This window comes from Xenopus laevis, chromosome 4L, assembly GCF_017654675.1.
Source record: "Xenopus laevis strain J_2021 chromosome 4L, Xenopus_laevis_v10.1, whole genome shotgun sequence".
In the NCBI taxonomy this organism is placed as follows: domain Eukaryota; kingdom Metazoa; phylum Chordata; class Amphibia; order Anura; family Pipidae; genus Xenopus; species Xenopus laevis.
Genome location: NC_054377.1, coordinates 1,145,100 through 1,171,126, shown reverse-complemented (window position 1 = coordinate 1,171,126; position 26,027 = coordinate 1,145,100). Strand labels below are relative to the sequence as shown.

At 41.0% G+C, this 26,027-nt stretch overlaps 1 protein-coding gene across 4 annotated transcripts in view; it reads left to right on the top strand.

Moving 5' to 3' along the window:
- pik3c2a.L (phosphatidylinositol-4-phosphate 3-kinase catalytic subunit type 2 alpha L homeolog) overlaps window positions 1–26,027 on the top strand; it is a 41,404-nt gene continuing 15,377 nt past the window's right edge. The window contains exons 1-8 of one of the 4 annotated variants that reach the window (XM_018257228.2): window positions 1–135; window positions 279–343; window positions 11,441–12,586; window positions 15,590–15,687; window positions 22,691–22,848; window positions 23,108–23,228; window positions 23,757–23,868; window positions 25,880–25,959. In XM_018257228.2, the coding sequence (XP_018112717.1) occupies window positions 11,507–12,586; window positions 15,590–15,687; window positions 22,691–22,848; window positions 23,108–23,228; window positions 23,757–23,868; window positions 25,880–25,959 (1,649 nt within the window). In that variant the 5' untranslated portion in view covers window positions 1–135; window positions 279–343; window positions 11,441–11,506. Of the gene's footprint in view, window positions 344–11,440; window positions 12,587–15,589; window positions 15,688–22,690; window positions 22,849–23,107; window positions 23,229–23,756; window positions 23,869–25,879; window positions 25,960–26,027 lie in introns of all 4 variants that reach the window. The other 3 variants (XM_018257229.2, XM_018257227.2, XM_018257230.2) reach the window with 3 other exon arrangements.

Genomic DNA, 26,027 nt, shown 5'->3' with positions numbered 1-26,027 from the left:
GTGGCGCAAGGAAGGCCAGATATCTGCGCATGCGCTTTTCTTCCGGCGGCCTCATCTGGGAGCGCGCCGCAGTGCTTGTCGGGAACTGAGTCTGGAGTCTGTCAGCGGGAGACACTGAGGTACCGGGAGCGAGAGGTGCGGACTGAGGGGAGAGACTGAGGGGAGACCGTGTGGAAGGGGCAGAGTCCGGAGGGAGAGGGACACAGACTGGGGGAGAGAGAGAGGAGGGGACACAGACTGGATGTGGGAACTAAGAGATTTCTTTTCCTCTTGTTCAGGAAGATGTTTGGGAATAGGCCCCTGTCACTGATATAAAATACACAACAGAGACCCGGGAGCCAAGGTGAGAACTTATTTACTTCTAATTATCTGCTGCTTCATCTCAAATGTATGTCTCTATATATCTCTATATATCTCTATATATCTCTATATATCTCTATATATCTCTGTATGTCTCTATATATCTCTATATCTCTATATATCTCTATATATCTCTGTATGTCTCTATGTCTCTGTATGTCTCTATATATCTCTGTATGTCTCTATATATCTCTGTATGTCTCTATATATCTCTGTATGTGTCTGTATGTCTCTATATATCTCTATATATCTCTATATATCTCTATATGTCTCTATATGTCTGTATGTCTCTGTATGTCTCTATATATCTCTATATGTCTCTGTATGTCTCTGTATGTGTCTGTATGTCTCTATATATCTCTATATATCTCTATATGTCTCTGTATGTGTCTGTATGTCTCTATATATCTCTGTATGTCTCTATATGTCTCTATATATCTCTATATAATACACAAAAGCCATGAATATCCTGTAAATTATATCCTTATAAACGGTGAGTAGTGATGTCATCAGTTATAAACGGTGAGTTCTGATGTCATTTCTGTCACATGACTCACTGAAACTTGTGTATTATAATAAATAAAGTACCCCCAGTTGTAAAATATAAGGATATTAGAAGTTACCTCGGAGTTTCCTGACCTGTATAAAAACACTCGGCCTTCGGCCTCGTACTTTTATATGGTCATGAAACTCCTCGGTAACTTATAATTTCCTTATATTTTACAAGAGGGGCTACTTTATTCACTATATATCTCTGTATGTCTCTATATATCTCTATATATCTCTATGTCCCTGTATGTCTCTGTATGTGTCTGTATATCTCTATATATCTCTGTATGTCTCTATATATCTCTGTATGTCTCTATATATCTCTGTATGTCTCTATATATCTCTATATATCTCTGTATGTGTCTGTATGTCTCTATATATCTCTGTATGTCTCTATATATCTCTGTATGTCTCTATATATCTCTGTATGTCTCTATATATCTCTGTATGTCTCTATGTCCCTGTATGTCTCTGTATGTGTCTGTATGTCTCTATATATCTCTATATATCTCTGTATGTCTATATATCTCTGTATGTCTCTATATATCTCTATATATCTCTGTCCCTGTATGTCTCTGTATGTGTCTGTATGTCTCTATATATCTCTATATATCTCTGTATGTCTCTATATATCTCTGTATGTCTCTATATATCTCTGTATGTCTCTATATATCTCTATATATCTCTGTCCCTGTATGTCTCTGTATGTGTCTGTATGTCTCTATATATCTCTGTATGTCTCTATATATCTCTGTATGTCTCTATATATCTCTGTATGTCTCTATATATCTCTGTATGTCTCTATATATCTCTATATATCTCTGTATGTGTCTGTATGTCTCTATATATCTCTGTATGTCTCTATATATCTCTGTATGTCTCTATATATCTCTGTATGTCTCTATATATCTCTGTATGTCTCTATATATCTCTGTATGTCTCTATGTCCCTGTATGTCTCTGTATGTCTCTATATATCTCTATATATCTCTGTATGTCTCTATATATCTCTGTATGTCTCTATATATCTCTGTATGTCTCTATATATCTCTATATATCTCTGTCCCTGTATGTCTCTGTATGTGTCTGTATGTCTCTATATATCTCTATATATCTCTGTATGTCTCTATATATCTCTGTATGTCTCTATATATCTCTGTATGTCTCTATATATCTCTATATATCTCTGTCCCTGTATGTCTCTGTATGTGTCTGTATGTCTCTATATATCTCTGTATGTCTCTATATATCTCTGTATGTCTCTATATGTCTCTGTATGTCTCTATATATCTCTGTATGTCTCTATATATCTCTGTATGTCTCTATATATCTCTGTATGTCTCTATATATCTCTGTATGTCTCTATATATCTCTGTATGTCTCTATATATCTCTATATATGTCTCTATATATCTCTATATATCTCTGTATGTGTCTGTATGTCTCTATATGTCCCTGTATGTCTCTCTATGTCCCTGTATGTCTCTCTATGTCTCAGTATAGGATGTACAGAGTCACATGAGTAGCAGGAAATACACTCCCCTGTGCAAAGGAAGTAGCGAGAATCACATGAGTAGCAGGAAACATCAACACGTGTACCAGGAAATACAGTCCCCTGTGGGAGCATTAAAATGCCTATGATTAAGGGAGTGATTCCCGAAACGCGTAGGGCGTTGGATCCTTGTATGTGTTTGGAATAAATATTTATTCCTAGTATTGGAGTGCCGTCCTTCCTTTGGATGTCTATGTCATTAAAAGTGTTGGTAACATTTTCAGAACATTAGAAATTTGTCTGTAGCATGTCTTGCCTCCCTCTCTGCGACAGTGGGTTCAGCCATTGGTTTGTGTGGGTGCTGGGAGTTGTGTTGGAATATCCTGTAACACTTGAGAGCTGTTTTGTTGGCCTTTAACTTGCAGTTGGATTGAGGCAGATCAGAGCAGCAAGATAAGAGCATTGAGATTATGCTGAAAATATTTTGGTTGGTAGAAGGACTGTTTGCTTTTCCTACAAGCTGCCTGGCTATTCCTTTGTGCTGCATTTATTGCTAAGGGCGGGGGGGGGGGGGGATAGTGAAAGGAGTCCCCTGAGGCTGGAGAGCTGAGCACCCTAGTTGGGGGGGGGGCAGATGTTGGTTACAGTTCAAGCTACACAATTGCACAGACAGCAGTTGCCATTAATCTTTAACACTAGCATTGTCTCCCCCTGCACATTGTGCTCTAGAGAATCCCAGTCGTTCCCTGGGCAAATATTCCATGCGCCCCCCCCCCCAACTCCTTTAGCTGCTGCCAATTAACCATTCAGCCAGGGGGGCTTCTTAAAATAGGGATTCTGCAAATAGTTTCAGGCCTGAGCCAAGTTCCCAACACTCCGGGATGGAATGTTTCTGGGAAATGTCCTTTGCTCCTGTGCCTTAGAGACTCTGTATCTATTATTTCTTTTTGTGTGTGCGGTGTTCTTACAATGGGGGCCCCCCAGGAGGGCCACTGAAACATTCACCACCTTCATTTCCAGTGTGTGAGATGCATAAAGAATTGACTGGATTCTTCTTTGGATTGCATGGAAATCTCATTGGAATGCTCTATTGAAACTGCCCTGGGCAACCATTCAAATATTCACATGGTAACCATTAGCCCCTGCCAAGGAATCGCTCCCGTCTCTGTTGGCTCCATAACTGTTCAGCTGCAGCACTTTAGGGAGGTATTGCTGGACCGGACGTCTGCCAGTAACAACCCTCTTGATTTTTTATTCTTCCCCTCTAAAGGGGTTGTTCACCTTTAAATTAACTCTTAGTATGATGTAGAGAGGGATATTCTGAGACAATTTGTAACTGGTTTTCATTTTTTATTATTTGTGCTTTTTTATTTAGCTTTTTATTCAGTAGCTCTCCAGTTTGCAATTTCAGCCATCCGGTTGCTAGGATCCAAATTCCCCTAGCAACCATGCCCTGATTTGAATAAGAGACTGGAATATGAATAGGAGAGGCCTGATGAGTCATTAAAAGTAGCAATAACAATAAATGTGTAGTCTTATGAATAGGGATGGGAGAATTTGTTTCGCCGGAAAAATGACGCCCATAGACTTTTATAGTGGCGTGAGGTGAAATTTTTTTGACGCACGCCACCATAAAAGTTGATGGGCGTAATTTTTCCGGCGAAACGAGACGAAAAAATTATTTTGACGCCCATAGACTTTAATGGGCGTCTGCGACATTTCGCCGCCGGCGAATTTTTGGCGAATCGAAACCGGTCAAATTCGCCCATCCCTACTTATGAAGCATTTGTATTTTTTAATGGGGTCACTGACTCCCATTTAAAAGCTGTAAAGAATCCAAATAAAAAGGCAAATATTAAAAAATATATAACCAATAAATAAACAACGAAGACCAATTGAAAAGTTGCTCAGAATTGGCCATTCTATGACCTACTAAAAGTTAACTTAAAGGTGAAATGCCCCTTTGAATTGCAGCATTAGACCTGGAGTGATTCAGTCTGTTCTATACAGGCCTGTGTCGCTTAATGCTTGGTGCAGCCTGGGAATCGTTCCCATTGTTTGTTATGGAGCATGCCACACAGGCAGCCAGTTGTAGTCACAATAGTATCATTAGGAGGGAATGAAATGTACATACAGTTAATGATCTAACCTGTATTTTTATACTGATTCAAGTGTTACAGAGCTTACAATCTAAAATGCTGCCTGACGCTTTGGGAAAGGTTTGCAAAGGTTTGTTTTGGGATTCAAACCCTAATCCTCACCCCCAGGGCACTTGCACCTTCTCTCCTCACACTTTGACCATCAAGATGAAGAAAAGTCCATTCTGCCCCACTCTTTCTCCTCTGTTACAAACACACGGGCAGTAACTGAGAGTCAGCTGAGCGGTTCTTCCTGTCTCACTTCCTTTATTTGCTCTGACTGCTGCTCTGTTTTACCTCTCACTGTCTGACCTGTATTGTTAGCATTCCTGTGGTGAGAGAGAGACAGAGCTTTACAGGGAATTTTATTTACTTACATTCCCCGCATGTCTCATTTTCACCAAGCGCAACTCAGCACAAGGGTTTAACTTGGTCTAGTGCAGAGGCTGAACTTACGTTTTATATTGGCCTTCCAAACCAGAGCCAGAGCAGTGGGGTATCCGATAAAGATTAAGGGGCCCAGTCTGAAAGCCAGTTAGGGGGAGATCTGGGGTGTTTGTTTCTACTCTGGGTACCCCTGGAAGTATAGCAGGCTGACTGTTACCCCAATATTTCTATATATCTGTAACCTTGTTTTGAGCTAAGGGGGCCCAGTCTGAAGGTCAGTTAGGGGGAGATTTGGGGTGAGTGCTTATTTATACCCTGGGTACCCCTGGAACTATAGCAGGGTGACACCCCAATGTCTCTATATATCTGTAACCTTGTTATGAGCTAAGGGGGCCCAGTCTGAAGGTCAGTTAGGGGGAGATTTGGGGTGAGTGCTTATTTGTGCCCTGGGTACCCCTGGAACTATAGCAGGGTGACACCCCAATGTTTCTATATATCTGTAACCTTGTTATGAGCTAAGGGGGCCCAGTCTGAAGGTCAGTTAGGGGGAGATTTGGGGTGAGTGTTTATTTGTGCCCTGGGTACCCCTGGAACTATAGCAGGGTGATTGTTACCCCAATGTTTCTATATATCTGTAACCTTGTTATGAGCTAAGGGGGCCCAGTCTGAAGGTCAGTTAGGGGGAGATTTGGGGTGAGTGCTTATTTGTACCCTGGGTACCCCTGGAACTATAGCAGGGTGACACCCCAATGTCTCTATATATCTGTAACCTTGTTATGAGCTAAGGGGGCCCAGTCTGAAGGCCAGTTAGGGGGAGATTTGGGGTGAGTGTTTATTTGTACCCTGGGTACCCCTGGAACTATAGCAGGGTGACTGTTACCCCAATATCTCATTTTACCAGGAGCAATCAGATACCAGCTGAAATCGCCTTCTGTATCTTCCATTTTCCTATTTACTGTTTTGCTTGATTTGGTGACATCCCAAGGGAAAGTGACTCAATACAATAAGTAGCTTCCCCCCCCTCTGTCCTTTACATTTGTTTCCGTATTTATTATAACATGGTGTCAAATGGATGTGTGTGTGTGTGCGACTGTGCGATATACACACGAGGCTGTAAGGAGTTGGGAATGTTTCTGACACTATTTCCCATGGGAGAGTTTCCCGGGAGTTATTTTATTTATATATCACTTGGGTTTCCTGTAGCACAAACAAGAGGTTCCCCTTCTAAACCATCCACCCCAACACCTTCCTGAGAGGTTTATAGGGAATTGTCCCTCACTGAACCCTCATTTGTTGCACATTCCAGTCTATTCTGCCCCCCTGTTTCATTTATACACGTGGGAGGGCGCTGCCATCTGGCTTCCTTTTAGTGTAACCCAAAAAACGGTAACCCAAAAAAGTTATATTTTGCCTGATAGAAGAAACCACAATTCTAAGCAACTTTGCAAAATACATTCATTACCAATTGTCTATGCTTTTTAAAGGGGATGTTCACCTTCCAAACACTTTTTTTCAGTTGCATTGTTTTCAGATTGTTCACCAGAAATAAAGACTTTTTTCAGTTACTTTCCATCTTTTATTTTTTTACCGTTTTTCCTAAAACTAAGTTTAAAGTTTAATGTTCCTTTAAAGTGTTTCAGTTGATTCTGAACTGTTACAATTTTGCTACATTTAGTTGCTACATTTAGTTGATCCATTTAGTTGATCCATTTAGTTGATCCATTTAGTTGATCCATTTAGTTGCTCCATTTCTCAGTAGGATCTATGGGGAATATAAGTGCAACTATTGTATCAAGTCTAACATCTGCCTGTAATGAAACTCAGGGATTCTGCTCAGCAGGGACAAACCTAATATATGTATCAACTAAATGTATCAATTTAGATCAGGGTCGGTGACCCCCTCTTCCCAGAGCTAGAAAATGAAAAATAAGTTGCTTAGAATTATGTTTTCTTTTATTAGGCAACTTTTATTGGGGGGGGGGGGGGCTTGCCTTTTAAAGATCCATTAATTTGGGGACATTGTTAAGTGAACGGACATGTTTAACCACATTGATCGGATCATTTGGTTACAGACCCAACAACCAGATCGTAATATAGACCCACCAGCTCATTGAAAGGCTGACCATGCCATTGCCCATCCTTAATGTATATACTGAGAATATCTGTCCATTGTAACACAATGTAAATGTAACACAATGGCCTTTGCACTTTTATGTGTGTCCTCCCCCCCCCCTCCCACCAGCACTGCAGGAGGCTTTTTTTTTTTCTTCTGGGTTCTGAATTTCTCATCTCTCTAATAAACAAGAGGTTTAGGGGCCCTCCCTCCTTCCACTTCTCTTTCCTCTTTCATTATAGCCCTGGGTTTTCTTTCTTTTTAATTCTTTTCTTCTTAATAATGAGTCTGCTGTTACTTGGATCTGGGTATGCTTATCTGCATGGTACGGGGGCCACACGGGTCCTGTAGAGTTGGGGTACAGTAGGGCTACACTAAGCTGATATTCCTCAAAAACAATGTACAGTAGGGTGATATCACAGAGGGGTAACAGCTGTATTACCTTTTGTTCCTTCATTATAAGAGCATGAATAGGTTGGGTTGTGACTCCCCCTTCTCAGGGAGACTGCTGGAAGCCCCCCTGTGATTAGTATGTGATTAGGAGGGAAGTGGGTCGGCCCTGCTCTGCAAATGCAAATGAGATGATTACATGCTTAATTTAGCTGAAATAAAGACAGAAGCTCATTGTAATGCTGACCCTTTCTCTACCCCTATTCTCTAGCTGTTTGCTTCCGAGCAAAGGGGGCATTTACCTGCCACTCATGCAAGTCTTGCCTTCCTGTCCCATAGGAAAAGGGCACTGTCCCTTTAATAATGTTACACAAGGGCAGAATGTTTATGTAGGAAGGGGCACTGTCCCTTTAATAATGTTCCACAAGGGCAGAATGTTGATGTAGGAAGGGGCACTGTCCCTTTAATAATGTTGATGTAGGAAGGGGCACTGTCCCTTTAATAATGTTGATGTAGGAAGGGGCACTGTCCCTTTAATTAATAATGTTGATGTAGGAAGGGGCACTGTCCCTTTAATAATGTTGATGTAGGAAGGGGCACTGTCCCTTTAATAATGTTGATGTAGGAAGGGGCACTGTCCCTTTAATAATGTTGATGTAGGAAGGGGCACTGTCCCTTTAATAAAGTTGATATAGGAAGGGGCACTGTCCCTTTAATAATGTTCCACAAGGGCAGAATGTTGATGTAGGAAGGGGCACTGTCCCTTTAATAATGTTGATGTAGGAAGGGGCACTGTCCCTTTAATAATGTTGATATAGGAAGGGGCACTGTCCCTTTAATAATGTTACACAAGGGCAGAATGTTGATGTAGGAAGGGGCGCTGTCCCTTTAATAATGTTACACAAGGGCAGAATGTTGATGTAGGAAGGGGCACTGTCCCTTTAATAATGTTGATTTAGGAAGGTGCACTGTCCCTTTAATAATGTTACACAAGGGCAGAATGTTATTGATGTAGGAAGGGGAACTGTCCCTTTAATAATGTTACACAAGGGCAGAATGTTGATGTAGGAAGGGGAACTGTCCCTTTAATAATGTTACACAAGGGCAGAATGTTGATGTAGGAAGGGGAACTGTCCCTTTAATAATGTTGATTTAGGAAGGGGCACTGTCCCTTTAATAATGTTAGTTCCCACGCTTTTCTGTTCTGCAATTTTCTGTAAAGTTTCCCATTTCACATGTTTCTGAATAATTATTTAAAGCTCAGTGGGGTTTTTTTTTGTTCTTCTTCCTTATCACTCATAACTATATCAGGCTCCCCAGGCAGCAGTGCTGCAAATGTAAAGGCACCTTCCCACTGGCAGCTGATCAGAGAGGGGAGCACATATAGTGCTATATATAGTCATGTATATAAGCACCACTAGTTCTATGGCATCAGCTTCCCATAAAGGTTAGTGTTTAACTCTCTCCTTCAGCAATAAGAAGCCATTCGGGGGGTGTGGCCTGACAGCCAAGGGAAGTGATGTCATTTCCATGGTTCCTTGCCTGGTCATAAATGGCCCCTTCATACTGGCAACAACTTCCTGGGTTTTCCTATGACCAGTACAGAGAAATGCCTAACTCTGTGCCATCCTAGCTGTTCTTCTAGCTCTGACATCAATTCCGTTAGTAAATTTGAGTTTTATAGTTGCCCTTTAATTCCACAGCAATATGGCTGTCATAGTTACCAATTACAGGAGGCCTAGTTAGTGGCGCCTGGCAGTGGGTGACTTTGCGTGCACTTTGTGTGATTATTTAAATTATTTCCAGATCATTTGCTGTAGGAAAATACTTTGTGGCACGGCACGTAGAGCTGACAGGAGAGAGAGGGCCGGTGATTTCCCCACATGGGAGTAGAATTGGCTCCCGTGTTAAGGTTCCGTTGCCCGTGACAATACAAGGACCTCATCTCTCTGTATCTCCGAGAATCGTGTGTCTTAAAGAGGTGGTTCACCTTTAAGTTAACTTGTAGTATGTTATGGAATGGCCAGTTCTAAGAAACTTTTCAATTCGTCTTCATTATTTATTTGTTATAGTTTTTGAATTATTTGCCTTCTTCTTCAGACTCTTTCCAGCTTTCAAATGGGGGGTCACTGACCCCATCTAAAAACAACTGCTCTGTAAGGCTATAAATGTATTGTAATTGCGACTTTTTATTACTCCTTTCTATTAAGGCCTCTCCTATTGATCACAATTTCCTAGCAGTCTGGTTGCTAGGGGTACAAATTCCCTTAGCAACCATGCACTGATTTGAATAAGAGACTGGAATATGAATAGGAGAGACCTGAATAGAAAGAAGAGGAATAAAAAGTAACAATACATTTGTAGCCTTCCAGAGCATTTGTTTTTAGATGGGGTCAATGACCCCCATTTGAAAGCTGGAAAAAGTCAGAAAAAGGCAAATCATTCAAAAACTTTAAAAAAAAAAATGAAGACCAATTAAAAAATTGCTTAGAATTAGCAATTCTATAACATGGTAAATTAAAGGTCTACCCCCGCTTTAGCAAATTTTGGGAACATTGCTGCTCTCCGACATTGGGTTTCTATCATTCCCAGCCCTCCCAGTGACTGCTGGGAACTGTAGTGCAAAGAGCACGCAGCCTCCTGTGTAATTATGCTGTCACGGGGGGAGGGGGGATGACTAGCTGTCACCTGTTTTACTTGCCTTATGTTATTTTGTTTGCCCTGGGGCCACTGCACTTTACAAATCAACAGATGCAGCTCATGTGTCCCCTCTGGCTCCTTCCTTTTAATGCCTTAATTGCACTTGGATTTCCCAAAATGTTCTGCTAATAGCCCTGTTAGGCAAGGGAACAGCACCCAAAGCCCTGCGCTTTTATGCTGAGTATTTGTGAGGACAGGTGGGGAGGAGGCGGGGCTTAGCTGTCAGGTACCTGTCTTCCTGGGTCATACAACCTGTAGCCTGATTCACCTTACCTTCTGCATAGCAACCGTCGTGTGGGAGATACAGCTGTTAACCCTAGCTTTGACTGACTCTACAGTGGGATGCAATTATTTACCCTTAGTTGGTCCTGCTGGGAGATACAACCACCATCCCTCGGATTTGACTGGCGCTGCATATTTCGGTGTTAACCTTTTAACCCTTTGCTGTATCGCATGGATAGGAGATGCATCTGGTATTACCTGATCAGCAAGTCCTTCATTTTTCTGAACTTATGGCACTCTGGAGATTATTATATTATTTAATATTCACCCCTTTATTATGCAGGATCAACACAACAACTGTTTACAAAACTCCCATTAACCCTTTTCTTTCCAATGTATCAGGGCTGGCCTAAATACCTTTGTTCTAACCCCCTCCTAGCCAGGGGTCCAAATATTTACATTAAAGGGGTTGTTCACCTTCCACTTTTTTAATTTCAGTTGGTTTCAGATAGAAAGTAATTGGGAAAAATCCGTTATTTCTGGTGATCTATGTGTCACTGTTTTTCTAATATTGAAGTGTAAAGTGTCATTTTTCACATTCTAAGTCAGCTCTGGGAGGGGGGTCGCCGACCCTCCAAACTGTTCTAAATTGATACATTTAGTTGATACATTTGTTATTTTTGTTCCTGCTGAGCAGAATCTCTGAGTTTCATTACAGGCAGCTGTTAGAATTGATACAATAGTTGCTAATACTCCAGAGATGCTGCTGTAAAATGGATCAAATAAATGTTACAAAATTGTGACCGTTTAGAGTTAACCTATATAACTGGAGTGTGTGTCATCTAATTTTGCATATCCCTCTCTACATCATTCTAACAGTTAACTCACAGGTGAACAACCCTTTTTAACTTGCTAGTGCACCTTGTTTGTTCGTGCACGGTGTATAAGCAGAGGAGGAAGTGAAAGCAGTTCATCTTCTCTTCACTTCCTGTCCTCATTCGTATTTAGAGAATTTGTTTATAGAATATATCAAGTGTATTTAATGCTTGCTGATAAACAGTCTTTATATTGCCTTTATTTATCCCCATTAGATTCAGTGATGATCCACTGAAGGTACTGGCAGCTCTGAGCTTGTCGATGGTCTTGTCCAGCGCAGCATGGCCTATATATCCAGCAGCAATGGCTTCAGACAGACCGTATCCTCATCTGCAGGGACAGCGAGACCTAAAGAGGTGGACAAAGAGGAGGCGCTGCAAATGGAAGCGGAGGCTTTAGCGAAGCTACGGAAAGACAGGAGGCAAGTTAGAGGCCAGGGGAGCGCTTTCATTCCAACCAGGCAAAAGCCTCCAGCTTTGGGCAGACAGGAGCCCGACCTGATGGTCTTTCCAGAGTCCGATGCTAAAAAGAATGCTGAGACTTTACTGGGGATCGATGTGGAGAAACTTACAGACGCAGAGATGGAGAGGCTGCTGTTGGACGATCATTTTGAGCTAAAGAGACCTCCCAAGCCTCTAGCCCTTTCCCAGGCTCCAGTTGTGAACCCACATGCCTCCTCTCAGTTTTATGGTCAGCCTTCATTCCACAGTAGTCATTGGACCCCTGGAAATCAGGGAACTATGAACTTATTGCCAACGTTCTCTGCGTCGTACCCCAAATGCGCTGATCCCTTCCAGAATGGGTACAACTCAAGCGTTCCTGCAATGCAACGCCGCGATCCTGTCTATCTCAGTCTTCCAACCTGCACTCAGTACCTGTCCTATCAGATGCCGACGAGTGCCCCATTTCAACCCCGAGGAAACCTGTCCGGTTACCCCAATACTGTTCCTCCGGACATGGCCAAACTCTTCGATAAAATTGCCACTACTTCTGAGTTTGTAAAGAATGGGAGGTCGAGCGCTGAGGCAGATACAGCCAAATCCGAGAGCACCTCCCCTACATTGCAGGGGGCAGATAATACGGACACCATCAATAAATTCAATTGGTTGGATCTTGATCCTCTCAGCAAACCAAAGGTTGATAGCCCAGACTTCTCAAACCACGCACAGGTCAGCGGGGCAGCTCCCACTGACTCCAAAGCCAAGGATCCCTGGGATGCCGTTCTGCTGGAGGAAAAACCTATAAAACATAATAGTCCCGAGAAGAAACTCAACGGTAAACCTTCTGGAGCTACTGTTACAAGAAGCCTTTCTCTTAACATTCGACCTACCCATTTACAGCACAAGAGGGACCAAATGGAGGTAAGTGTTACGGTAGGCTATAGTATGTTATGGGATACCGTAATTAATAATTCAGTGTATCTTCTCTTGCTATGACAGCATAGGTATTCGCCTGTATTAAGCACAATTCAGCAGGAACAGCCCCTAAGTTTGCTCATAGTCTGTACAGAGAGATCCCATAAAACTATGGCACATAGGTATTCCCTGTACTAAGCACAATTCAGCAGGAACAGTCCCTAAGTTTGCTCATAGTCTGTACAGAGAGATCCCATAAAACTATGGCAGCATAGGTATTCCCTGTACTAAGCACAATTCAGCAGGAACAGTCCCTAAGTTTGCTCATAGTCTGTACAGAGAGATCCCATAAAACTATGGCAGCATAGGTATTCCCTGTACTAGCACAATTCAGCAGGAACAGCCCCTAAGTTTGATCATAGTCTGTACAGAGAGATCCCATAAAACTATGGCAGCATAGGTATTCCCTGTACTAAGCACAATTCAGCAGGAACAGCCCCTAAGTTTGCTCATAGTCTGTACAGAGAGATCCCATAAAACTATGGCACATAGGTATTCCCTGTACTAAGCACAATTCAGCAGGAACAGCCCTAGTACCGTAAGACAGTATGGTTATTCCCCTGTTCTAAAGACACATATAGACTACATTGGCCCTTTAACTGTAGGGGGGGGTTAAAGAATTAATGTTGTACTTCTGGATGGTACCATCAACAAAAACATTGTTTATTTAAAGAAAAGTCATAATTTCCCTTTGGATCTATAAAAATACATTTGTTTAAAACAAGGCTGTCTAGCACACTCTGTAACTATGCAGAGGCTTTTGGCTGCATGATAACCATAACATTCTGCATATTTAAAAGCAAATGAGTGTGACTGTGGAAAGAATGTAGGCCCATATGTTAGTGAGGTTAAAAAGCAACCGCCTTTTATATAAAAGTATTTTGTTCAGCCTCTGTATTTATACTGGGCCCTGCAAATTATTCCTATAAATGCTTTTTTGGAAAGGGAATTCTCCTGTGAGCAGAAGAGAGAGAGAAGGGGCCTGTATTACACAAGCAGGAAAGCTGAGCCCGGTTGTGACCCCTTTACACTAAATCACAGCAAAAAGCTCTTACACTAAAGTGGGCAAAAGCTCTAGGCTATGAAAATAATAAAAAATGAGCACTTTCTGAGGAATGATGTGAATTACAGGATGATTCAGTGCATTTACCCGTTGCTGCACTTATTCCCAGATGTCTGCCTGCAGCAGGAATCAGCTGTCGCATTTCTAGGGACAATATCATGACAATAACGTGTGTCACTGTAGTTTATACACTATGGAGCAGAGAGTAGCAGGTCCTATTAATGTCCCCCTGGGGCTCCGTCCAGGCACCTAATGAACATATGTAAACATTGAAATGAAGGACGACAATGCAGATTTACTGCTAAAGTGCAAGTATTTATTGCAGCCCACACGACATGTTTCGAGCAACATATGCCCTTTTTCAAGTGTATATAATAACGTGTGTTTGTGACCGAAACCTCTCTCCGTGCTTATATGAATGACCGTAGCACTGGAAACCATCTGCCCAGGCAACATCTCGGACTTTCATTTCAGCAGCTACTTGGTTGCTAAGGTCCAATCTACCCTAGCAATGAGGCCATGTTTTAAATGAGAGGCTAATAGAGGAATAAGAGGGGCCTGAATTGAAAGATAAAAGTAATAAAACTGTCACAATAACGATAAAATTGTAGCCTCGCATTTGTTACTTTAAATGAACTTAAAGTTGAACTTTCCCTTTTAGGCCGTTTACTGAAGGATATTTATGTGCCACTTTTCTTTTATATGGGTATTTATAATCTGACATTCTATTTAAATAGCCGCATCTGATTCACAAGGGCAGTTCTGGAGGAATATGGGACATTTATCTTTAAATCGAAATTATCTTTTATTGTGATAAAGAGGGTGACATGACACAATTTGCAATTGGTTTTCATTTTTTATTTGTAGTTTTTTGAGTTATTTAGCTTTTTATTCAGCTGCTTTCCAGTTTGCATTTTGCAATCTAGCAATCTGGTTGCCAGGGCCCAAATTACCCTAGCAACCATGTATAAGAGACTGGAATGTGAATAGGAGAGGCCTGAATAGAAAGATGAATAATAAAAAGTAGAAATAACCATAAATGTGTAGCCTTATAAAGCACATTTTTTTTAGAACCCCCCCCCCCATTTCAAAGGTAGAAAGAATCAAATGAAAAAGGCAAATAATTAAAAAATATATTTTATATATGCTTAGATTTGGCCATTCTGTAACATAGCAAATGTTAACCTAAAGATGAACCACCCTTTTAAGAAAACATTTGGTATCTTGTAAAATGGCCTAAGTCTAAAGCAACCTTTCAATTGGTCTTCATTGTTTAATTTTATTTATAGTTTTTGAATAATATGCCATCTTTCTGACCCTTTTCAGCTTTCAAATGGGGGTCACTGACTTTTAAAGTCTCTCCTATTCATATTCCAGTCTCCTATTCAAATCAGTGCATGGTTGCTAGGGGAATTTGGACCCTAGCAACCAGTGCTGAAATTGCAAACTGGAATGTTGTTGAATAAAAAGCTAAATAAGTCAAAACCCACACAAAAATAAAAAATGAAAACCAATTGCAAATTGACTCAGAATATGCCTCTGTACATAATACTAACAGTTGATTTAAGGGTTAGTTCACACGAGGAGATTAGGGGAGATTTTGTCGCCTGGCGACTAATCGCCTCTTCTTCTAGGAGACAATCTCCCCGAACTGCCTCTGCGTTTATTCCCATCCGCTATAATGAAAAGTCGCCTGCCCTAAAGCACATGCAGCGCTTCGTTTTCCGAAGTCGCCCGGCGATTAGTCGCCAGGCGACAAAATCTCCCTGAATCTCCTTGTGTGAACTAACCCTAAAGGTGAACAACCCCTTTAAAGCAATAATCTGTTAATTGTCAGCCTCATGTGTGCTGCAATAAGGCTTCTCCCATGTCTTGTTCTGTTGCAGAGAGATCGTGGGACCAAGGCTCCGGCAGAGACCTCGCTGCTGAAGGAATTAGAAGCAGATAATGAAGAAGTTGCTGCTTTTTGTGAAGAAGTTGCAAAGTAAGTCCATGAGCCAGTATGTGCGAATAGTCAGTGTCTATATCATTACAGAGTATCTCTCGGTGAGTGAGCAATAAGCACAATATATCGGAAGATCAATTCACGTTCTTTCTGATAAGTCTCCAGAGATCAATCTGTGTGATGTGCCAGAACTGAACTTGCTTAATATTTCATGGCTGAAGATCATGTTTCTTTGAAAGGCAGCTTCTCGCTCGCTGAGTTTCCATTTATCAGTAGCCTGACCTTCATCAGCCATTAAAGCAAAGCTATACCTTCCTTTCTAAGACATTTTGATGCCTCATCTTCGCATCATGTCTTAGGGAACATGTTTAATTTTCAGTCCCATCTGCACTGCTGGTTTTCCCTCTTGAAGCAATGTAGCAGAAGCCTTGAATGCTGTTAATCAGCCTGCTTCCTGCTCCATTGTTTCAAAAATGGTGTAAAGATATGACATGGCATATACATATCTTCTTCTAGATGTCTCCACATACAAGGGCTGTCCATATTCATTACACAGTGGGGGTCAGGAGCTGTTGATTAAGTTGCAATGGCTTTCTGGTAAAAGACATGACTCGGCTGTGCTAAAATAAGTCTGAATCTGCACCTCCTTTTCATGAATCAGAAACGACTAGAATTCCAATTGTGAGCAGTTGTGCAATGTTCTTCAAGTGGATTTCCTGCCCTCCTCATTGTCGGACTCACACATTTCCTGACATTGTGCCGATTCACTTAGGATTTCTCGTGATTTTGCAGGTTGCGACAGAGCACTTATTTGTCCCTTTATCTCAAAACCAGGAAAGGGTTTCACGTTGCTCAATAGGTTCCAAAGTATGTATTTTTTTATGAATTATGTTGTTAAGACTCACCCAATGGATAATGGGAATGTGTGGGATTGATACCCGCATTTGCTGTAATGTAATAATCTGGTATAATATATATGGGATCCGTTATCCAGAAACCCATTATCCAGAAAGTTCACAATTACAAAAAAAAACATCTCCCATGGACTCCATTATAATCAAATAATCAAAATTTTAAAAAATGATTTCCTTTTTCTGTGTAATAATAAAACAGTCGCTTGTACTTGATCCCAACTAAGATATAATTAATCCTTATTGGAAGCAAAACCAGCCTATTGGGTTTATTTCATGTTTATATGATTTTCCAGTAGACTTAAGGTATGAAGATCCAAATTACAGAAAAATCTGGAAAACCCCAGGCCCCGAGCATTCTGGATAACCGGTCCCAAACCAACGTATATGTTTTGGGGTTATTCAGCTTTGTTCTCAGTGCAGTTGCAGACAAACATCATATGAAATGGATACATTTTGTGAAATTAGATTTGTTCCAGGTACAATTGCATACAAACACTGCTCAACCTCTTTGTGTTCACATATAGTCCTTGCCCTGCTGGATTTTCCTCCCAACCCTTCTGGCACTTATACAAGCGCCTATCACATATTGATCAGGATGGGGATGTTTTCATACACCAGCTTGTGGCCTTTGGATTTGGATGATGTAATTGAGCCTCACTCCTTAAGAAGGAGCGATTCACCTTTAAAGTTTTAACTAAAGCCTAACTAAAGAAGTAGGTAGAAATATGATGTTTTGTGCTTCTGTACCAGCCCAAGGCAACCACAGCCCTTTAGCAGTAAAGATCTGTGTCTCCAAAGATGCCCCAGTAGCTCCCCATCTTCTTTTCTGCTGATTCACTGATTCACATGCTCTGTGCTGCTGTCACTTACTGAGCTTAGGGAGCCACTCACAATATACAGTACACATAGAATAGAAATGTCACAATATAAGGCTGATTAGTAATTAATACACATAATTACTACATGGCAGCACAGAAACCAGTGCAATTAGCATCAGAATTGAATAATCAGCAAACCTGTAGCATCAGTTTATATTACAGCCAGGGAAGCTCATTTTCTGCTGGATAATTAGTGACGAGCCCTAAGCTTAGCCTCTCAACAGCCAATCAGAGCCCACTGAGCATGTGAGTGTCACAGACACTTTCCAAGATGGTGAGCCCCTGTGACAAGTTTGAAGTCCTGGATCATTGCTGCTATTGACAAGCTCAAACTTTAGCCTCGTGCAATAACTTCACTATAGAAAATAGGACATTTTTAGCCACATTCATTTTTACGGTTTAGTTCTCCTTTAAGTTAACCATTCGTATGTTATAGAATGTCCAAGTCTAAGCAACTTTTCATTTGGCCTTTACGAATTTCTGCACTTGGCTGACTGTGAATGTTTTCTCAAATGCTGCAAAAATTCACCTTTGAAAAATTTCTGACAAATTAAAAATTGTTGCACGTCAAAATGATTTTGACGGCCATTGACTTTAATGCATTTGGACAAAACGGTTGCTCGTGTAAAAATTGTCACATCAAAATGATTTTGACACCCATTGACTTCAATGCGTTTCGCTGATTTTCTTGAATTTCTTTGGAGTTTCACAGATTTTTCGGCAAAACAGAACTGAATCTCTCCTCACTCCCTTTTTCTTCCGACCCTTTCCAGCTTTCTTATTAGGGTCACTGACCCCATCTAAATACCAACATGCTCTGTAAGGCTACAAATGTATTGTTATTGCTACTTTTTATTACTCGTCTTTCTATTCAGGTCTCTCCTATTCATATTCCAGTCTCTTATTCATATCATTGTATGGTTGCTAGGGTAGTTTGGACCATAGCAACCAGGGTTCTGAAATTACAAACTGGAGAGCTGCTGAATAAAAACCTAAATAAGTCACAAAATACAAATAATAAAAAATGGAATAATTCGAACAACCCCTTTAATCATTTGGATTTCCTGGTACATAATCTCCTATATGTTTTACTAAGGTTTATCAGAATGAGTCACCAGCTTTCCTGGCTTGAGGGCACTTGGGCTCGGGATTACGCAGAATATTGTCATTATGAGACAGACAGCACCTGCCTGATTCATGTCCTTTCCATTTACCTTCACATTGTGCCATTGGATCATCGCTATAATGAGATATTTTGCAGCACAGCAGGATACCTGTAGAAATTCTCAATTTGTCTCTTATGCTCGTGGGCATCCGTGTATCATACAAAGAAAAAAAACCTCTCCAATTGTATTTCACCCTCTTAATGCAACGGCCAGCTACAAAGCTCCCGGAAATTCCTTTTCTATTAACTAACAATGGTATCACAGCGGGTGCACTTATGTTATTTTGTAGCAATAATGGAAGTGCTGCGGGATAAGGGAATGCTCATAAGGAAGAATAAACAGAACTATAATGATATATCCTTGGGTGATGATTTAATATTCATATATAATCACTTAGGCTGCTGGTGCTGGAGCGGCAGGGAGTTTATTGTGTTGGATCTGGGGGTGTTGTGCCTAGGTAAGACGGGGTGCATGAGCTCTGTGTAATGTCATACTCTGAACTGTACTTCACTCCCCCCCAGGAGTGTATTAGAGAGACACGGCTGTAGATCCAGTCAATGATAATGAAAATTTTAGGAACATCCCAGGGATACGGCATCCCCATTAAAGGGATTCTGTCATGATTTTTATGGTGTAGTTTTTATTTCTAAATGACACTTTTTACGCTGCAAATAATTGACTGTACAATATAAAATGTCATTCCTGAAGCAGCAAGTGTATTTAGTTGTAATATTGGTGTGTAGGTGCATCTCAGCTCATTTTGCCTGGTCATGTGATTTCAGAAAGAGCCAGCACTTTAGGATGGAACTGCTTTCTGGCAGCCTGTTGTTTCTCCTACTCAATGTAACTGAATGTGTCTCAGTGGGACCTGGATTTTACTATTGAGCGTTGTTCTTAGATCTACCATTCACTCTTATTCACTCTCTCATCATATCGCGTCTAGACTACTGTAACTCTCTTTTAATTGGCCTCCCCCTCCAGAGACTGTCACCTCTCCAGTCCATAATGAACACTGCTGCGAGGCTCATACACCTCAGCAACCGCTCCTCCTCTGCCTCGCCATTCTGTCAATCCCTGCACTGGCTTCCATTACCTTTCAGAATCAAATTCAAATTAATGACACTGACTTTCAAAGCACTTCAAAACTCTGCCCCACCCTACATCTCTGAACTCATCTCTATATACTCACCCACTCGCTTACTACGCTCTTCTACTGACCTGCTACTCAACTCTTCTCTCATTACCTCCTCACATGCTCGCATTCAAGACTTTGCAAGGGCTGCACCCCTCCTCTGGAACGCTCTCCCACGGTCTGTCCGACTTTCTCCCAACCTTTCTACTTTCAAGAAATCTCTGAAAACGCACTTCTTTCGAGAAGCCTACCCTCACTCTGCTTAACTACCAAACGCAATACCACATTTCTCACCCACTTAATTCGATCTTGCCCACTCCCACACCTTGTGTATTACTCCCTTCCCTTTAGACTGTATGCCTATGCATAGGGCCTTCCTCACCTTTTTGTACCTGTATTGACTGTGATGTTTGTTACTCCATATATTCTATGTATGTAATTCATGTGATGTTGTTGTATAATCACATTTACTTTACAGTGCTACGCAATATGTTAGCGCTATATAAATACATGTTAATAATAAATAATACCAGGCAGCTGTTATCTTGTGTTAGGGAGCTGCTATCTGGTTACCTTTCCATTCTTCTGTTGTTTGGCTGCTGGAGGGAGGAAGGGAGGGGGGAGATATCAGTCCAACTTGCAGTAAAGAGTGACTGAAATTTATCAGAGCACAAGTCACATGACTGAGGGCAGTTGGGAAACTGACTATGTCTAGCTCCATGTCAGATTTCAAAATTAAATATAAATAAAATCTTTTTGATCTTTTGAGAAATGGATTTCTGTGCAGAATTCTGCTGGAGCAGCACTATTAACTGATGTGTTTTGGAAAAAAAGATTTTTTCCCCAAGCTTAAAGGGATACTGTCATGGGGAAAAAACATTTTTTTTCAAAATGAATCAGTTAATAGTGCTGCTCCAGCAGAATTCTGCACTTAAATCCATTTCTCAAAAGAACAAACTGATTTATTTTATATTCAATATTGAAATCTGGCATGGGGCTAGACATTTTGTCAATTTCCCAGCTGCCCCTGATCATGTGACTTGTGCCTGCACTTTAGGAGAGAAATGCTTTCTGGCAGGCTGCTGTTTTTCCTTCTCAATGTAACTGAATGTGTCTCAGTGGGACCTGGATTTTACTATTGAGTGTTGTTCTTAGATCTACCAGGCTGCTGTTATCTTGTGTTAGGGAGCTGCTATCTGTTTACCTTCCCATTGTTCTGTTGTTAGGCTGCTGGGGGGGAAAAGGGAGGGGGTGATATCACTCCAACTTGCAGTACAGCAGTAAAGAGTGATTGAAGTTTATCAGAGCACAAGTCACATGACTGGAGGCAGCTGGGAAACTGACAATATGTCTAGCCCCATGTCAGATTTCAAAATTGAATATAAAAAAATCTGTTTGCTCTTTTGAGAAATGGATTTCAGTGCAGAATTCTGCTGGAGCAGCACTATTAACTGATTCATTTTGAAAAAAATGGTTTTTCCCCATGACAGTATCCCTTTAAGCTTGGAGAGGCCGATTTAGAATCCTCTCCCCAGGTGTGTCCTCCCTCCAGCTAAAGCAGCAGTGTTATTGAGCTGTGTGCATTTGTCAGAGGGGTAATGGCTGCCAGAGAATTCTGCCCTTTTCTCTCTGCACAGGCAATAGAATTGGGCACAACAACGAAATGTGACAGAACTGGATACAGGATATAGAAGTCCGGCTGCTACAGCTTTGAGATGTGGGGAGTTTGGTGTATGTGTGTATGTGTGTGTGTTATGGGGTTTTCTTTTCAATGGTATTTTCTGTTACCCTCATATTTCATATATTTTATTTTTTCATTGATTTGTTTGGTCTGTCTCAGCCAAAAACTTTCTTATCTCTCCCTCCCACCTCTATAAACGGCAAAATTGATCTTACCCCTTGCGTTATGAGATCTAGAAACCTCATGTACGTAAAACCAGTTCTGCTTTTGTTTTTATTGGGTGAAGAGGGTAATTGTTATTGTTATTTCAGGGCCTTGCTGTTTTCTTTATAGTTTTCTTGCCTTGCATCAAAGTTGCATCAGTCTTGTGCCATTTGGATACACCGGCCTCACATGGCCCTTACGCGGCAATCCATTATTTGCGAATCTGCCGGGGCCCTTCATTAACGATTCATTGACAGGGTGCTGAGATGATTATCTGAGCGGAGATACTGTCATGGAAAATGTGAGACTCGCTGCGTGCCTGTTACATCAACATCTAAATAGGGCAGGAATAATTACTGTTTGCCTTATGCCAGCTCTTGTTTAGGGTACAGAGCAGAATCAATCGGTGGTTCACCTTTAAGTTAACTTTTAGAATGACCAATAAGCAACTTTTCAATTGACCTTCATTTTTTTTATTATTAACCTACTTCTTTGGACTCTTTCAAATGGGGGATCACCGACCCCATCTAAAAAAAACAACAGCTCCGTAAAGCTACATATTTGTTATCGCTACTTTTTATTATCTATCCAGGCCCTCTCCTATTCATATTAAAATCAGTGCATGGTTGCTAGGGTAATTTGGACCCTAGCAACCAGCTTGCTGAACTGGAGAGCTCTACTTGTATAATGAGGAATATTGTTCCTGCCTGGCAGTGATAGGTGCATAAATAACGGACTATAACCCACAACTCCTCTTAAACATAGTAACCCCCTATTAACCCTAACCCTATTAATGGGGCAGGAAGGGAGTTACTGTGTTTGAGGACCCAACTCAGATTGCAAAACAAGGATCTCTGATTAATTTTTACTCCTTGTGGACTTCAAGGCCCTGGTTAATATGCAGAGGCTTTCCATAGGGTTATCAACACATCCTCAATTTCCCATGAAATACAGCAACGCTGCATCAGCCAATCAGAACAGAGGGATAAAGCACTTGTTGGCTTTGCTGTAAAGATTTCAGCGAAAGCGGAGCAGTTTCTAACGTCCCCCTATTTTACTCCTCCCAGGCTCAGGAAGAGGTACCCCAATAACTGTTTGCAGAACAACCCCGGATTTGTCCTGAGCCCCGTGATGCTGCAGCGGAACCTCAGCGCAGAGAATGCCAACATTAAAGTCTCCATAGAAATCGGAGGATTGCAGCAGCCCGTGACTTTTACATGTGATGGTGAGTTTCTCTTTCCCTTGTTACTTATCCGTTTTTATTCCATTGAAGTTATTCGTCAGCAAGAGTAAAAGACTTTGCCGAGGATTAAAGGCATTTTGTGAATGTGAGCCCATCTCCTCGACACTCATTAACCCACAGTACATTTAAGAACAAGAGAAGTAACCACTCCGATCATGTGCACCCTTCCTGTTTATAAGTCTCTGATCTCGACTGTTAACTTGCTGCAATAAATGTGTTACTCTTTATCTTGTTTTCACAGTAAGTTCCCCGGTGGAGCTGCTGATAATGCAGGCGCTGTGCTGGGTCCACGACGACCTGAGCCAAGTGGATATTGAGAGTTCTGTCCTGAAAGTGTGCGGGCAAGAGGAGGTTTTGCAGAAGTAAGCAAAATAATAGCAGCTACAGAACACTGTGTTTTGTGCTCAACAACATTACTTCTTTTATGTGTTAACTATTAAAATTTCATTAGTCTCTATCAGAGTGTTCTAGTTCCACCCGCTGCTTGAGTAACAGACTCCCTGCCCCTCTGTGCAGTGATGAATCTTGGTGTGTCCTAGCCACTAGACCTCAAAGTCCCAATGCACACACATTGTGATGTAATACGCATGCATGTTTCACTGCTTCTACCACACAGTCACTCCATGGCCCTCCAGGTACCCCTCACCCCCTCCCCTTTTTTACCATATAGATATTGAGTCACAGACTTGATGCCATGGAATTATCTTAGTCTCACTTTCTTGCTTCACTTTCCCTCCACATGTAAGCGCTCATCTCTGTGTTCAACTCCCTGATAATGCTAATAATTCATTAATCATACAAAATAAATTAAAAACATAACCAACTGAAGACTTGCAGGTAATGGGAAAATGTATGTTCTGTTAATTGGTCTGGCACTTTTATCTCAACAGCAAACACTGCCTGGGAAGCCACGAGTATATCCAGCTGTGCCGTAAGTGGGACACTGAAATCCGGCTGCAGCTGCTCTCTCACGGCACCGTGAACAGGGATCTGGCCAGAACGGTGAGTTCTGATACTGTAGCACATTTACTAATAAGTGGAAAAATACAGCCAAGATGGCAACACGGCAATGATGGAAATTAATGCAGGTGACTCATTTCAAAATAAAAAATGCAGCCAGCAGGGCTGCAGCAATGATGGAAATGAATGCAAGTACAAAATTTTAAAATACAAATGCAGCCAACAGGGCCACAACAATGATGGAAATGAATGGAAGTACCAAATTCACACATAAAAGTGCAAAACTGCAGGTGACATATTTCAAAATAAAAAATGCAGCCAACAGGACTGCAGCAATGATGGAAATTAATGCATGTAACAAATTTACCAATAAAAGTGCAAAAACACAGCCAACTGGTACCCAGCAATTAAAATGAAAAAATGCAGCCAACAGGGCCGCCACAATGGTGGAAATTAATGCAGGTGACTCATTTCAAAATAAAAAATTCAGCCAATGATGGAAATGAATGCAAAATAAAAATTCAGCCAGCAGGGCCACAACAATGATGGAAATAAATGCAAGTACCAAATTCACCAGTAAAAGTGCAAAAATGCAGCCAACAGGGCCACAACAATAATGGAAATGAATGCAAGTAACATTTACAAATAAAAGTGCAAAAACAAAGCCAACAGATTTCAAAATAAAAAGTGCAACCAACAGAACTGCAGCAATGATGGAATTTAAGGAAGGTAAGTTACAAATGTGCCAATAAAAGTGCAAAAACACAACCATCAGGTACCCAGCAATTAAAATGAAAAAATGCAGCCAACAGGGTGCAGCAATGATGGAAATTTATGCAGGTGACTCATTTCAAAATAAAAAATTCAGCCAACAGGGCTGCAGAAATGATGGAAATTAATGCAGGTAGCAAATTTCAAAATACAAATGCAGCCAACAGGGCCACAACAATGATGGAAATGAATGCAGGTAGCAAATTCACCAATAAAAGTGCAAAAATGCAGGTGACAGATTTCAAAATAAAAAATGCAGCCAACAGGACTGCAGTAATGATGGACTTGAATGCAGGTAAGTTACAAATGTGCCAATAAAAGTGCAAAAAAACAACCACCAGGTACCCAGCAATTGAAATGCAAAAATGCAGCCAACAGGGCCGCAACAATGGTGGAAATAAATGCAAGTGACTCATTTCAAAATAAAAAAATGCAGCCAACAGGGCCACAGTAAAGATGGAAATGAAATGTAAGTAACAAATTCACCAATAAAAGTGCAAAAATGCAGGTGACAAATTTCAAAATAACAATGCAGCCAACAGGACTGCAACAATGATGGAAATGAATGCAGGCAACAATTTTCAAAATAAAAATGCAGCCAACTGGGCCACAACAATAATGGAAATGAATGCAAGTAACAAATTCACCAATAAAAGTGCAAAAATGCAGCTAACGGCCACAACACAGATGGAAATTAATGCAAGTAACAAATTCACAAATAAAAGTGCAAACATGCAGGTGACAAATTTCAAAATACAAATGTAGCCAACACATCTGCAGCAATGATGGAAATGAATGCAGGTAGCAAATGCTAAAATACAAATGCAGCCAACACGGCCACACCAAAGATGGAAATGAATGCTGGTGACAAATTTCAAAATACAAAATGCAGCCAACACGGCTGCAGCAATGACGGAAATGAATGCAGGTAACAATTTTTAAAATAAAAATGCAGCTAACAGGGCCATATCATTGATGGAAATGAATGAAGGTAATAAATTCACCAATAAAAATGCAAAATTGCAGATAAGGCCGCATCCTTAATGGAAATGAATGCAGGTGACAAATTTCAAAATCAAAAATGCAGCCAACAAGGCCACAACAATGATGGAAATGAATGCAGATACATTCACCAACAAAATGTAAAAACACTAGCAACAGGGACCCGACAATAAAAGTGAAAAAATACAGAAATTTGACCCACAAATTTGATGGAAATGAATGCAAGTAACAATTTGACCAAGTGCAAACATGGCTTAACTTTGCATACAAATGTTTACAGGCTGAAGATGATGCGTCTTCGGTTGACCTTAACAAACACCTGGCTGTGGTTGATAGGCCTTTCAAAGAGCCAATTACCAGGTAATTAATACAACGTTACTTTATTATAAGACTAAGACTCATATTGTAGTCACACAGAACACTGGTTG